Genomic DNA, 16702 nt, shown 5'->3' on the forward strand with positions numbered 1-16702 from the left:
GTGCCAGCGCTTATCTGCTAATTTTTTTTTTAAAGATTGTTAGCCATGCTAATCATGACTAATATTCCCCTTTTCCCTCCAACTAAGCGCAAAGCTGTGTCAGGAGTAGGTACGACAATAGTGCAATGGGTGGGGTTTGAAGTCAGTCCGCTCCTCAACCATTGAGCTATTGAGGCTCTAATTACTTATTAGTTACTGAATATAATAATGTTTTTATTTAATTATTACAATGTTTTTTTATATTTTGTTTAAGTTTTAGTATTAATGTAGGTTCAAATCGTGGCCAGATCTTAGATTTGGTCATATTAAAAACAAGCGCTGACCATAATGTGGTCATGTTGACTTGAAATGCCATTTTTCATAATAATATAACCGAGCGCTTCATGAAATGGGCAATTCTAGGATCTGGCCACCACATAGATAATGTGTAATAGTATTAAAAATATTAGGTACATTTAAACCTGTGTATTATTTTAGACTAGAAAAATCTTAGTCTTAAAAATCCCGTTGGAACTTTTGATTTTCCGGTACAAAAGTAGCCTATGTGTAATAACCCGTTCCCGGCATGCAAAATATTTCTGTACCAAATTTCGTAAAATCATTTAAACGGCTTACGGATGATCCTTTAAAAACCCCGTGGGATCACCAGGATTTAGAAATGCAATTCCTTACAGCATCAGGGTTGAGGAGTTGGGTCCTTGAGGTCAACGACGAAGTCTGCTTTTTTGATGAGTAGGTATCCACTGATCAGGGAAATTTGTTTGTACGTTAGTTAATAATAACGCACGAAGACTGAAGAAACTCCATCATCATGATCAACTCATTGCATAGGTACCGACCAATCTCCTTAGATGTGCCTCCCCCAAGCTACTCGACATTAGCGAAGTGCATTGTGCTGGGTTGGCACTACAATAAGCCACCAATCAAGTGAAGAAGAAGAAGAATGTCGCCAAACGCATAAAACTATCGGTAGTTTTTTTTTTTAAGAATAGGCATGCTAATCATGACTAATATTCTCCTTTCCCCTCCAACTAAGCGCAAAGCTGTGTTAGGAGTAGGTACGACAATAGTGCAACGGGTGGGGTTTGAACCGCCAACCTTTCGGATTTCAGTCGGCTGCTCAACCGTTGAGCTATTGAGGCTCAATGAGGGTTTGCCTATCGATAGTTGACCTCGAAAACTATTCAGGATATCGATAGTATTGTCGCGTGGCAAACAGCGCAAAATCAGCAATAGAGTTGTCTATCGATAGTCGAATATCGATATTTAAGGCAATACTCTCGATAGTTCTTCATTCTATACTACCGATAGTTCTTCTTTCTATAATATCAATAGTACTGCAAATTTGCCATAACACAATCGATTGTTTTTAGGTACCTACTTGGCAAATTTTACAATACATACTATCGAAAGTAGAACTATTATAGTATTGCCGTATTGCCTTAATCAATAGTAGGTAACTATTGCTTGTTTTGCGCTATCAATACTATCGCAAGAGTCGTCGCTTGGCAGTACGACTTTAGTAGCAACTAGGCACGGCCAAAGTCTCCCATGAGAACAGACTTTAGCCAAATTCTCAAATTGTCCCTGCCGAGAATCGTACCAGGTAGGTACTTCCATTAATAAGACCACAGCGCTCAACACTGCACCAGGTCCCAGGGTGGTCGTCCACCTTTTACAAAATTAAAATGTTTTCTAACTAGCTGGTAGATACCGACTTTCTAAACCTAAACGATCTATATGTGTCCACAAGCATGAAGCGGCTCCATAAAGCAGTTAGCATTGATTAGTACATACTCTTTGGCATAGATGTTATTTATAGTTATTGGCATTCTCCGGATTCCTGGTCTGTGGTTATTGGCTATTGCCATGGAGTATATGATATGTTATCTATTATGTATTATTGCTCTGTGATCTCCCTCCCTCCCGAGTCCCGGCCATGCTATGGCAACTTAAAGCTATGGGAGTCTAAGACTTTTAGCAGCGCCATCTATGAAAAGGATAGGCTACAAAAATATGACGGATTACGCAGTGTTACTAGACTAAAATATACAATTACAAGATGGGAATTTGTACCAGTTAAAAATCATCCTTATTAATTAATTTATCATTGAATGATAGAAAAAACACACAAAAAATATGTCAATAAATAAATGTACCCTAAACTCATTTTTGGCTGTAATGATATAGAGTAATTTATTGTTCTTTACTGATGCCCTATGTAAAAATGGTCATATTTAAGTTTTTACTATGGCATTACTTTATTGCAAATGGCTGCGTATGAGTTCCAAGTCGCTCGTATTAAACTTTTGCAATATATCTTAGGTATGGTTTGTGTAAGTAGGTCCAGTATGTCCTGTCCTGTCCTGCCCGGCTAGCATGGGCAGTAGATAAAAATGATATCCACTGATTTCTATGACATCAGTGGATATAATTTTTATCTACTGCCCATGCTAGCCGGGCAGCTAAGTACAATTTTATTTGAGTAGGTACTACATTCTATAGCTGTACCTATAGGTAGCTATATTTACGATATGGCAAAATTTATTAGAGTCCGTTTTAGGATCGATAAAATTCAATTAAAATAAATATTATACTTTGAGAAAACATATTTTTATTAGAAGACATGTTAGAGACATTCCAAATTTTAAATAGAATTAGAATAAAATAGACGGCCAGTGTGAGACATAAATTAATACAAAACCTTCTTTAACATCCTCCCTTTTTGAGAAATTTATGTCACCAAGCCGATTAATTTACAAATAAACATAAGTCTAGGCTTATGTATAGGCTTAGTTAGAATATCTGCACATTGATATTCTGTGGGAACATATTTGACTTCAAGATCATTTTCTGAAACTAATTCTCTGACATAAAAATGTCTTAAAGCAATATGTTTCGTACGTCGATTAAGCTCTGGATTTTGAGAAATTTTTATAGCTGCATCATTATCAATTTGCAGCTTGGGAATTTCTTTTAATTTGGTAACTTCATTAAATAGTCTCTTAAGCCATACAATTTCACGAGCTGCTTCACTAGCTGCTACGAGCTCCGCTTCAGTACTCGAAATTGCTACTGATGTTTGCTTCCGACTTGCCCAAGCAATTACTCCTCCAGCATACATACACAGAATTCCAGATGTAGAGCGTCCTGTGCTTGGATCTCCACCGTGATCTGCGTCACTATAACATTCTAAGATTCCAGACTTGTAGTCTTTCTTATAAACTATTCCAGAATCTATTGTTCCTTTGATGTAACGAAAAATGCGCTTGACCTTTTGTACATCTTCTGTAGTGGGATTAGCAAGTGATCTGGATACAAAACTTACAGCGTACGATATATCTGGTCTGCTTGCTGTCATCAAGTATGCTAATGCACCAACAGCTTCTCTATAAGGAAACTTAACATCATTCTCCTTTTCAGAATCTGTCTGAGCTTCTTTAATAATTGGAGTATTGACTGCTTTACAGTCACTCATCCCAAAGCGTTCTAGTAGCTTTTGAGCATAATGCTTTTGTGAAACTACAATTCCACCATTTTTATCACTAGAAAGTTCTAAACCAAGAAAGTAATTAGCTGGTTTAGTAGTTATCTTGAACCTACTTCTCAATTCAGCTATAAACTTCTCAGAATCTTTCTGTTTTGTTGATGCAACAAGTCCATCATCAACATAGAGCGCTAGAATAATTTTATTGCCTCGTCGATTTCTTATAAACAAACATGGATCTGTGTCACATTGTTTAAAGCCAATATTTTTCAGATAGTCGACAATACATTTGTTCCAACATCTGGGAGCCTGCTTAAGTCCATATAGACTTCTCTTCAATTTACAGACTTTATTTGTGCCATCACTATAGCCTTCTGGTTGTTTCATATAGATATCTTCTTCTAATAAACCATTCAAAAAGGCAGTTGTTACATCAAACTGTAAGAAAGATAGTCCTTCGTTTGCAGCGATGCTTAAAATTGACCTAATAGTTGACATTCTAGCAACAGGGCTAAATGTTTCATCATAATCAATTCCCTTCTCCTGAGTATAACCTCTTGCTACAAGTCTAGCTTTATACTTGTCGAGGCTTCCATCAGCATTGGTCTTCTTTTTATAGATCCATTTACAAGAAATAAGCTTTCTGTCTTTTGGTTTATCCACAAGTATCCAAGTTTTATTCTCTTTCAGAGAGTTTAGCTCACTTTCCATAGCTTTCAACCATTCAGCTTTTTCAGAACTATTTATAGCTTGTTTATATGTTTTAGGTTCGCCTAAATCATTTACAACAGTAGATATATAATAGTCATCGAATCGCACTGGTGGTCTTAGTGTAGATCTATCTCGAAGAGTTCTTGTTTCAGGAATTTCTTCATCATCAGAATCAGAGGAATCAGGAGTAACATATGATTCATTAGACTCGTCTTCATTTTGACTTATGATTTCATTTCCATTAGTCGATGAAGTGGGAATTACTTCATGTGAGCTTGAATCTGGAGCATTCAATGTTTGAGGCATACTAGAAACAGCATCATCTGGTAATACATCCTCCCTTGCATCGAACATTGGATGATTTTCATTAGTCTTAGGGAAGTGAATTTCAATCTCAGTTGATTTACTTTGTTCATCTGCTTCAGTTGCATCTGAATCTAATCCAATTGATTTAATAATCGACTCATTAAATGTTACATCCCTCGATCTGATTAATTTAACATTACCGTTATTATCACAGCCCAGTAATCTGTAACCATCATTACCATCATAACCAATGAGAATACATTTATCGGCTTTCTTGGAGAGTTTTGTTCGCTTTTGTTTTGGAACGTGGGCGTAACATTCACTACCAATTATCCTTAAATGTTTAATGGATGGTTTTTGTCCAAACCATAACTCAAATGGCGATTTACCTTCTGTAGAAGTCGGTCCAGTTCTGTTCAGAACATAAGCAGCAGTGTTGACAAGCTCTGACCAACAAGCAAGGGGAAGTTCTTCATGAGCATGCATCATAGTACGAGCAGCCTCAACTAAAGTTCTGTTATCTCTTTCACAACACCCATTTTGCTCTGGTGTATATGGCATTATCAATCTTTGCTGAATACCATGAGACCTTAAAATATTTTCTACAGCCTCGTTATGAAATTCTCCACCATTATCGCTGAGAATTGTTTTTATTACATGACCAGCAGTCTTTGTTTCATTAATCATCTGTACAAGCTTATCTTTAACTTCAAACTTGTTTTTGATAAAATAAATTTGACGATACTTGCTGTAATCATCTTTAAAAAGTACAAAATAGCGAAATTTACTGAAAGAATTTGGGAACGGACCACATACATCAGTATGTATAATCTCTCCTGGTACTTTAGCTCTTTCTCTTGTTCCAAATTTACATCTGTGTGTTTTGCCATAGACACATCCTGTGCATAATTCAGAATCGAGTTTTACTTTGATACCAAGTTCCTTTTCTAAAAATAGTTTAACATGTCTTTTATTCTGGTGACAAAATCGTTCGTGATACAGTTGTAGGATATTATCATTAGATACAGTGTTCAATTCAGGAGTTTGTCTTTTAATTGCTTGTATATTCAACTTATACAAACCTCCATTTTTAACGCGTTTTCCAATTAAATTAATTTTTCCTTTTACTTTCAAAACACACGATTCTCTTTCAGATATAAAGACACTGTCCTCTAGTTTGTCTTGTGCGGCAAGAACAGAAAATAAATTTATTTTTATTTCAGGTACATACCATACGTCACAAAGCCTTATATATTCTTGCTGTCCATGAACGTCTGCTATTAGATCAACAGTACCTTTACCGATAGCTTGTATTTTAGCGCCATTTGCAGTTGTAACCGATTGGTTATCAGTAAAACATTGAAATGTAGAAAAAATGTCGTTGCAACAAGACACATGGCTAGTTGCACCATTGTCAACATACCAATTCTCATGATCTTTTTCAATTACATTAACTGTTTCATTAGTTTCAATCTGCATTAGTGAAAGTGTAAAGTTGGCATCTTTAGCTTTACTTGTTGATGGATTTTGTGGCTTAGGAGGTTTACCATCCGATATCCACTTATAACAACTTTTGACTTTATGTCCAGTAAGGCCGCAATAACCGCATTTCTTCTTTTTATTCATTTTACTATGTACAACTAGTGCTTCAGTATTTTCTTCTTTATTTGTAAGCGATCGTTCATAAGCGCAAATTTGAGCTGTCAAATTATCAATATTACGATCCTTTTTAGACATAAGCATCCAACTAGACTTAAATGGAAAATAGTTGTCATCAGGTAAAGTTTCTAAGATCTTGCAGATGAGTAAAATCTCTGGAAGGTCATATTTTCATTTTAATAATTTTCATAATTTCATATTTTAACCACGCTCTGCTACCATATTAGAGTCCGTTTTAGGATCGATAAAATTCAATTAAAATAAATATTATACTTTGAGAAAACATATTTTTATTAGAAGACATGTTAGAGACATTCCAAATTTTAAATAGAATTAGAATAAAATAGACGGCCAGTGTGAGACATAAATTAATACAAAACCTTCTTTAACAAAATTTTGCCTAGACAAACACTAGAGGGCGCTCACTCGAAAGGACCGCCCATAGAACCCGACAGAACCCGAGTTGCCTGTCTATACCCAGTATAATATTGTAGTCTTTGGTCCCGGCTTCCGTGAGTCCGTGAGGTTATTTTTTTGTTGAATTTGTTGTAAAATATGAAAATTGAAAATAAACAGAACAAGATAGGAAAATACATGAATTAAATGAAAACCACATATTTGCGACGAAAATTGTCCATAAAAGTTATCTCAAGTGAGTATAATTATTGCATCATTTTTTTTCATTTGTTTTCAATTTTATTATTACCAGTAACTTGCGAAATCAAATTGTTATAAGTAGTTTATTTTTACGGTAAAATCGTGTTATAAACCAAATATTCTGAGGTGAATATACTTTTAAAAGTCAAAACAATGCCGTGAAAAATTATATATTTCGTACCTATTCGATTTTTTTTTTGTTTTACATTTTTCTGAGTCAGCAGAATCAGCATTATAAAACTAACATATTTTCCGAAAACTAGAGCAAGATATAGGGTTGATTTTTGTATCGTTAGATAATCTAACCGATGAATAATTTTGGATTTCCAATGTAAGTAAACCACAGAAAGACAGAATATAGACAACAAAGTGATTCTATTGGGGTTCCGTTCTTCCTTTTGGGGTACGGACCCTTAAACAGCACTGCACTGAGCTTCATAACTCTGGCTTAACTCATAGTTAAATGTGAATAATCCCTTAGTTTCCAAGTTTGTCTATAAGTTGCACCATTTGTGTCAGCAAGCGACATCAAACAGTACTTTGGAAAAAAGTGAGTGAATGTTGTGTTGCAGGCGTGAAGAATAAAACAAGAAAAGAATATGTATTCAAGAATTCAGAACTGGAAATGGACCCACTTACAAAAACATCTACTAACTTCTACTAGAAGAAATTACGCTAATGGGATTCTTAAAAAGAAGGATAACATTTCAAAATGTTTGAATCCTGGTAAAGTATATCATGGGTTCATGTGCACTGAAGTTGAGCCAATCAAAGAGTATAATATGACAGCATATTTACTAACTCACGAGAAAACTAAGACAGAGTACTTACATCTAGAAAGGGATGATTCAAACAATGTTTTTTCCGTTGGCTTCCGGACAACACCACAGGACTCCATGGGAACACCACACATTTTGGAGCACACTGTTTTATGTGGTTCAGAGAAATATCCAGTTAGGGATCCCTTCTTCAAAATGTTGAACCGATCTCTTGCCACATTTATGAATGCTTTAACCGGCCCTGATTATACCTTTTATCCGTTTTCATCACAAAATGAAATTGATTATAGGAACCTACAAAAGGTATACTTGGATGCAGTTTTCAAACCTAACTTGTCCAGATTAGATTTTCTACAAGAAGGCTGGAGGTTAGAACATTCAAAATTGGAGGACAAAAACTCAGATTTAGTATTCAAAGGTGTGGTATACAATGAAATGAAAGGAGCATTTTCAGAAACAAGTTCATTGTTCGGTCAAAAGTTCATAAACACAATTTTACCCAAGGGAACGTATGGTTACGTCTCAGGCGGTGATCCATTATGCATTCCCGAACTAACACACGAGCATTTAAAAAACTTCCACGCAACATATTACCACCCAAGCAATGCTAGAATTTATTCATATGGCAACTTTCCCCTCGAACAAAACCTTAAGTTCCTAAATGAAACATATTTGAGTAAATACAAATTTTTGGACCCTAAAAACACAGTTGTTGCACCTCAAGAACGATGGAAGTTAGTTAAAAGAGCAACCATACCTTGTAGAGTTGATCAATATGGTGGTTCAGTTGACAAACAGAATCAAATTGCTATAGGCTATGTCTTATCCGATATAACAAATATATACGAAACATTTATGCTGACAGCTCTAGCAGAACTTATGATAATTGGTCCCAACTCGGCATTTTACAAAAGTCTTATCGAAAAAAATATATCTGGTGGTTACAATGCTTTGACCGGTTACGATAACCAAATTAGAGATACTCTCTTTGTTGTTGGGCTCAGAGATGTTGAAGAAAATAAATTCGCAATGATTGAAAAGTTAACAAATCAGACTATTGAAGATATATTTTCGAAGGGTTTTGAGAAAAATCACATTGAAAGCGTCTTACATGGTTTTGAGCTGTCTATTAAACATCAAAATCCGAAATTCGGTTTGAATTTGCTATTCAATTTGATGCCTTTGTGGAATCATAATGGACCGATATTAGATTCGTTAAGAGTTAACGAATTGCTAGATAAGTTGAAGACTAATCTAATGAAACCACAGTATGTGAAAGATGTGATAGAAAAGTACTTTATTTTAAATAACCATAAACTGATCATGACTATGGTGCCTGATCCGAAATTCGATGATATATTCAATGACGCCGAAGCAAAATTACTTAAATTGAAAATCAAAGAGTTAAACCCTAAACAAAAAGAAGACATTTTTGCTGAGGGACTTCAACTTTCTAAGGTTCAAAAAGAAGTACAAAACCTAGATGTACTGCCTTGTTTGAAAATTGAAGACATTACACTAAATAAAACTGCTCCTCCACTAAAACATACTATATCTGGCACTATACCTTTACAACTATGTGAAGCGAATACAAATGGTGTAACATATTTCAAAGGAGTTTTAGGAACAGATTGCTTGATCGACGAACACAGACAGTTTTTACCATTCTTTAACTATATTCTTGATAAATTTGACACAAAAACCTATAATTATAGAGATTTTGACAAATATATCAGCAAATCGACCTCAGGAATTTCAGTTATAACACATATTACTGAACATATAGGTCAGAAAGATCAATTTGAGCAGGGGATTTTAGTAAGCAGTCATTGTCTGGATGAGAATTTACCGAAAATGCTCGATATTTGGACAGAATTATTTGATAGACCAGATTTTTCGAATAGCGCCAGAATGACAATGCTATTTAATAACTATTGTTCTTCTCTCACCAGTGGGATTATAGATAGTGGACATACTTATGCAATGCAAGCTGCTAGATCTCTCGTCTCATCAGTGGATGAATGTAAAGAAAATTTATTAGGTATTAAACATATAATGAACATGCAGGAAATCCATAATAAACACAAAATAGAGGATATACAATCAGCAGTTGACAATATCGGTAAAAAAATCCTAAAGGGCAATAATTTGCGAGCCGCCTTTCACTACGCGAACACTAATCAAAATGTATACGAATTTGTTGATAAATTTTGTTTGAATTTAAGCGGTAACGACGGGCAAGACGTAAATAGAATAAACTGGGTTGACAGCACCGCTCCAGAGAAAAATAATAAAGGTTTACACATAACTATGAATATTCCGGTTAATTTTTGCGCGAAAGTTATCCCAACTGTACCATATACGGATCCGGATTATCCCAAACTGCGTGTGCTATCCCGATTCATAACCTCCAAATACCTTCACCCGATAGTTAGGGAGCAAAACGGGGCATACGGTGGTGGGGCATTGCTGACAATTGACGGTATTTTCAACTATTATTCATACAGAGATCCAAATACCCGTAAAACTATGGATGTTTTTGATGAAACAACGAATTGGATGTCGAATAATAAAGATTTGGTGGACGACCAGAACTTATTTGAAGCCAAACTGTCCATTTTACAACAGATGGATCAACCAATTGCAGAGCATATGAAAGGAGTTGATATGTTTTTGTATGGATTATCTTATGATATTTGGCAAACGCAACGCGAGCGTGTTTTGGCGGTTAAAAAGGAGGATTTGATGGAAGTTTGTGACAAATATTTGAAAAGGGAAAGTTGGTCGGGCAAGTGCGTGATAGGGGATGGGGCTTCCCAGCAGATTATAAAGGAAAATGAATCTTGGGAAAAAATCTGTGGACCACAGGAGTGAATTATGAAATGGGGCAAAGCTTTTCAATATCGTACTTATACTTTTAATAGCTTACGTAAGGAAGCTTTAAAGATTCTTATAGCTTTAGGGTAGTTATGTTTGTAATAAGGGCCTGTTTCACAACCGCAAATAAATTTGGCATTTTGACAGATTCCCAAAAACTGTGATAACGTTAAATTGATTTGTTAGATAAAGTTTATCTGGTGGTTGTAAAACGGACCCTTAAATATTTTATCAGAATTTGATGTCTGGTAGTTAGTTTCGTATAAAAAGACCGCTGAACTTGTACCTGCGCAGTCGGCGATTTCTTGATCTATTTCGTTGTACGAAGTGACGGGCGCTGCTACGAGGGATGTCTAAAATAGATTGTCGAAAAACTATAAAAGGGTATTCCGGAACTAACTGTTTGTTTTATCCATCACAATGCTTTTGAGGATTACATAAAATCTACTACTGTTAACCATAGTCTATAATATAAACGCGAAAGTTTGTATGTATGGATGTTTGTTACTTTTTCACGCAAAAACTAATGGACAGATTTTGCTGGGAATGGAGATATATTATAGCCTGGATTAACTAATACATAGGCTACTTTTTATAGCAGTCCATAACTTTAATGACGGTAGTCTTGAAATGTAGACAAGCATTAAAATATTTGTATTTATACGTATGTATTTTATTAATATAAGACACCTAGGTACCGCTTGACACACTTGAGACAGCTCGTGAGGTATGGATTGTGGAAAGGTGACAGTGATTATAGTAGGTATAGTAGATTTTGATTGCAAATAAAATCTAGAGTATTCGCATCTTTTTCTCACCAATGTAATAAGAAAAGGACAGACAAACCTAATTTAGACTGTCGAACTTTTAGGCTTTAGGTGCCAGTCTTGAGCCTATTGTTAGATTAGTATAGAATAGAATAGATTTTTATTCAAGTAGACTTTTACAAGTGCTTTTGAATCGTCAAAATAATTTACCACTGGTTCGGAATGCCGTTCCTGCCGAGAAGAACCAGCAAGAAACTCGGCGGTTGCTCTTTTCATGCTCGAGTCTGACTCGCACTTGTCCGGTTGTTATACACGGAGATCTTGTTCCTTACCTCTACACTCAATACCCTAATAATTTTGAGAAAAACATCAGAATCTATGCCATTTGACTTTGAGAGTCTAAGGTTAAAATCTATAGAGCGCACTTTGACTTTACTTAGACTTAAGTTTCAGTTAAAACGAGATAGATTTATGCCAGCGGTATAACGCTGTCTCGTTTTAACAGTGTCTTAAGTCTGAGCAAGTCACTGTCACCCTCGCAGCTTGCGCCCTACTCTGCCTCATTAGTCGTCTTTACAGTATACCTATTGTACGCGACCATTCAGGTTCAAAATGTTGAATTCTCATAATGTTGAATTTCGGAGTTGTGTTGAATATTCACAAAATTTTTGACAAATGCAAGAACTATGCAAAATAATTTATCTTTGCCCAAGCTCCCCTCCCCCCCTAGATTTTCAGCTCTCGTTTAGTTTTTGAGGTATCCCCCGTCACAAAAATGGTCTTAAACTGACAACCTTGACGGCAAATCTTTTTTTAGGTCAACATTTTAGGACTCAACATGTTGCAAATTCAACATTATGAGAATTCAACATTATGAGAATTCAACATTATGAGAATTCAACATTTTGAACCTGAATGTACGCGACAGGTCGAGATGGCAATTGGGGTGGGGACGCCGCGCGCTAACCCGGTGCGGGATAGCGCGGGTGAGTGAGGCGTGCCCCCCCCCCCCCCCCCCCCCATTCCCCGATTGCGATCTCGACCTGTCGCATACTATACATTGTGTTAACGTTCATAATAAATGTATTACTTATTTCAAAGTATAAAAATATTGAGACTGTTAATAAATATTCTATAATAATTACATTCTGTTTCATCATTTTTACACCATTCCCTCGACAATGCATGAGTCCTAAGACCTAACATGTCCTATGACTTAGCCGGGTTGTAATGTTTTTGATAATTTGAAAATTGTTGAATTTCTTGTAAGACATCTGGGACTCTACCGCTTCGGAAAGCAGTACTACTAAGAAGAGCCGGAAGAAACTCTGCAGTTATTCTTTTTATTAAAACACTAGCTGATGCCCGCAGCTTCGCCCGCGTGGATTGGTCAGATCCCCTGCAGCATCAGGATTGAGGAGTTGGAATCCAAATTTTTATGAAACAATGTCGCAAAGTTCCTCTATCGATTAAAAAAGAAATGACGCAAATCGGTTCAGAAATCTCGGAGATTTCGGTGATGCCCAGACAGACAGACAAAAATTTTAAAAACGTGTGATTCTGTTATGGTATCGTTCAAATAACCATATGAGCTTTATATGAGGTAGTTATTTCGAAATTACAGACAGACACTCCAATTTTATTTATTAGTATAGATAAGAAATTATTAAAACATAAGAAAGATGGTAAGTAGTCTTGAAGTGTCTTACGAGTCATAATTCGGTGTTCATGAATTAAATATTTTGAATTAGGTATCTATGTGATGCCCGCGACTTAATTCGCATGGATTTAGGTTTTCATAAATTCCAAGGGAACTTCGATTTTCCGGGATAAAAGTATCCTATAGCCGTATACGGGATGGAGGATATCCCTACCAAAAAAATCGTGCCCGCGACTTAATTTGCGTGGAGAATCCCGTGGGGACTATTAGGGATATCCCAACCTATCCCTTAAAGAGCCTTTTCCGGCACAAAAAGTACACTATGTCCATCCCCGGGATGCAAGCTACTTCTGTAAGTACCTTTCATCAACATCGGTTACGGATGGGCGTAAAGAGCTCGTAGACATTAAGACACCCTCCTTTTTCTACAACCGCACCGCATGCCACCGTAAGCAATTTCACCCTCACCACCTGGGTGCCTGGTGCACTTCGACCGCCCGTTGTGCCAGATCCTTTTTTCCACGCACATGCAAACTGTGGAATCTACTCCCATCGGCGGTGTTCCCACTAGATTACAACATGGGGTTATTCAAGAGGCGGACTGATGAATTCCTGAAAGGGCGGCATCGGCAGTTCCTCTGATGCTGCAAATATGTATGGGCGGTAATCACTTAACATCAGGTGACCTGCTTGCTATTTTTTTATATAAAAAAGATATCGCATATGTCGCATTTATAATAATAATAATTAAATTATGTATTGGTATGGATTTTTAAGTACGTAGATTACGTAGGATCAGAGAGATCTATTAAGCTGAAAATTGGTAAACCTTTATTTTGAGTCCATATTTCTTTAACTTTTCAGATATAGATGGCACTGCCAACCGGTTTTGAAGAACCAGACGAATATTTCGAAGAATTCTTCAATTTCTTACACAAATATGAATATTTATTCAATTTCCCTAACACCGATTTGTTGGTTAACAATGCTCTTGATAAAATCGAGCTTGATTGTGAAGATATAAATATGTTTAGTGATAATTTTGAGATTCGTAAAACAAATTTTGAATATTTAACAGATATTTTTGAAAATTTAGATAAATTAACAGTAAAATATGACGAGTTTATCGAAAATGAGAATTTAGAGTTCATGGTAGATGTTCCTTTAAGTACAAAAAAGAAACACGAAATTGCATACTTAGCCAAAGAAATTGAAAATGTTTGTAAAACAATTGAATGTGATACTATTGTCGATTTTGGATCTGGATTGGTATGTTTTTTTTAAACTCTTACAAATCACCTGGTGGTAAGTGATAATGGTCTCTAAGATGGAAGCGAACTTGGAAGTGGTATGGAAGTTTCATAGAAACCAGAGCCTTTATTCAGTTTCTACGTGGCATCGTACCTACCGGAACGCTAAATCGCTTGGCGGCCCGACTTTGCCGGTAGGGTGGTAACTAGCCACGACCGAAGCCTCCCACCAGACCACTATACTAAAGTACCTACGTGTTTCTAGAGTTGCAAATGCACAGGCCCTTTCCTTCAGTACCTACGCGAAACGTTGATTGACGAACCATCCACGTGGCCGCACAGACACGCCCGCCTAAACCTGTGCCTTTTTAGGGTTCCGTATCCGAAGGGTGCCAACGGGACCCTATTAGCCTCCGCTGTCCGTCCGTCTGTCTGTCTGCGGGCTTTTTCTTGCGAACCGTAATAGGTGGAGAGTTGAAATTTTCACAGAATGTCTTTGTATTGCCGCTGTATCAACAAAGAATGAAAAATTCAAAATGACCGACGAACATTAAAAAAAAATAACGTGTTACTTCTTGTACGATGATAGTGGTACGGAACCCTTCGTGTGCCAGTCCCGCTCCTACTTGACCAATTTTTTACTTAAGTGACGAAGTGACAAATAAAAGTTGTTATTCTTGGAACAGAATGTATTTATCTGTATTTTTTTTCATTTCCAGGGCTATCTGGACGAACAACTGTTTAAAACTTCGGATTTCAACGTTCTTGGATTGGAATGTAACGAAGCAAATTACGTTGGCGCCAAAAAGCGACAGAGAAAATATCACGTTGAATCTATTCAACGTGTGAAATATATAAAACACACAATAAATACAGAGTCTTATAGAAATATAAAGGAATTTGTGGACGATAAATTCCCAGATTGTAAAGGTGTTTGTATAACTGGCTTGCATGCTTGCGCCGATTTGACAGTCGACGCCATCAATATTTTTTTGAAAATGGAACAGGCGGGCGCGCTTGTCATAATGCCATGTTGCTATCACAGAATAATCGCAGAAAATGGAAGAAATTGCAGATTCAAAAATTTCCCACTCAGTAAAACTTTAAAGGAAGTTTGCGAAAAAAATAATGGTTTCAAATTTTTAACCGTACCCTTTTTGAGATTAGCTACACAGCCTCCTAATGTGGAAGATGCGAAGTTAGAAGATCTAGTCTTTAATCTATTAGCAAGGGCTGTTTTACAAGCTTATGCAAGTAAACGTAAGTTATTTGTTTTTAAAAAATGTTCTTTGCAAATTTTTAAGGTTCCGTACCTCAAGTGGAAAAACGGAGCCTTTAAAGGATTATGTACCTACTTTGTTTTAATTTTTCATAGCTGCCACGTTGAAATTCTTATTTTTTGTTGTTATAGCGGCAATAGAAATACACATTCTCTGAAAATTACTACTCTCTACCTATTATGGTTCACTAGATACAGCCCGCTGACATACAGACGGACGTACAACGGAGGCTTAGTAATATGGTCCTATTGCTCTTGTACGGAACCCCAAAAATGAGAAAAGAGACCTGTGGCGAATGAAACGTTAATTTCATGTTTTTTACAGATAACTGTAAATTAAAAAGAACCAAACGAAAAGCGGTTCGTTTAAAAACATTGGAAAACAATTTCGAAGCTTACGCAGTAGATGCTGTTAAAGGTTTCAAGCTAATACGTAACGTAAACGGACAAACAGATGAAGCTGCAAAGGATCTCGAAGAAAAAATCGATAATGAAGAACTCTTTTCGATTTGGCGCCAAATGAATCAAGTGACGTTCAAAAAGGCGGCCATCTTTGTTTTACTACAAAATTCCATGCAGCCAGTATTTGAAAATTTAGTTTTGTACGACCGTTTGGTTTATTTGCATGAAAATGGGATAGAAAATTGTACGTTTAACAAAATTGTCAATGCAAAAATATCGCCCAGGTGTCTAGCTTTAGTGGCATGTAAAGTTCAAACTGGAAAATTTTAATAAAATTCATTAAAATTTAATAAGAATTTATTTATTATTTACAATTTTAAGTAATTAATTTATGTGAGTTTCCTCTTAATATGTAATGTCAATACTTGAACACATAAATAAGTAGGTACTACCATCCTAGGGTCACAATATAAAAATAAATACCACTACTTTCAATTGAAGGTAGTCTTCAAGCTGGCATGTAACATACTCTACAGTCTATGAACAGTATATCTTAAATATACTTTATTTATAGCACAAAAAAACTATTAAATAAAGTTATTCTATTATCAGAATAAATTATATAAAATTATAATAGAATAAATACAGAAGGTCCATGCACATGAGCTTGTCATGTAGATGCAAGTTACTGTAAAAACAGACTTATTCACAGCATTTTATAGTTTAAATTTACATTGCTTTGCTTTGGCTGCTACATATTATGTTTCTGTGGGTGCAACAAAGCATCTTGCGTTAGCCCTAATTCGCACGAGCGTTAAAAAAGCGTTGCGTTAAACCCGGAGTTGCGCTGATAATACAAAGTGCGCGT

At 36.0% G+C, this 16702-nt stretch overlaps 2 protein-coding genes across 3 annotated transcripts in view; one reads left to right on the top strand and one right to left on the bottom strand.

The window, feature by feature from the left end:
- Positions 1 to 16702, bottom strand: part of LOC123879011 (zinc finger protein 883-like) — a 32282-nt gene that overhangs the window by 13279 nt on the left and 2301 nt on the right. The window lies entirely within an intron of this gene.
- On the top strand, positions 6668 to 16190 carry LOC123879002 (presequence protease, mitochondrial). Of its 2 annotated transcripts, XM_045926459.1 has the most exons (4): positions 6668 to 6815; positions 13768 to 14172; positions 14873 to 15413; positions 15758 to 16190. In XM_045926459.1, the coding sequence occupies exons 2-4, from the start codon at positions 13774 to 13776 to the stop codon at positions 16162 to 16164; spliced, it is 1347 nt and encodes a 448-aa protein (XP_045782415.1). In that variant the 5' UTR covers positions 6668 to 6815; positions 13768 to 13773; the 3' UTR covers positions 16165 to 16190. The 2 variants fall into 2 exon arrangements, with proteins under 2 accessions (XP_045782415.1, XP_045782414.1); XM_045926458.1 differs by lacking the exons at positions 13768 to 14172; positions 14873 to 15413; positions 15758 to 16190 and adding an exon at positions 7393 to 11139.

Source organism: Maniola jurtina, chromosome 27, assembly GCF_905333055.1.
Source record: "Maniola jurtina chromosome 27, ilManJurt1.1, whole genome shotgun sequence".
In the NCBI taxonomy this organism is placed as follows: Eukaryota; Metazoa; Arthropoda; class Insecta; order Lepidoptera; family Nymphalidae; genus Maniola; species Maniola jurtina.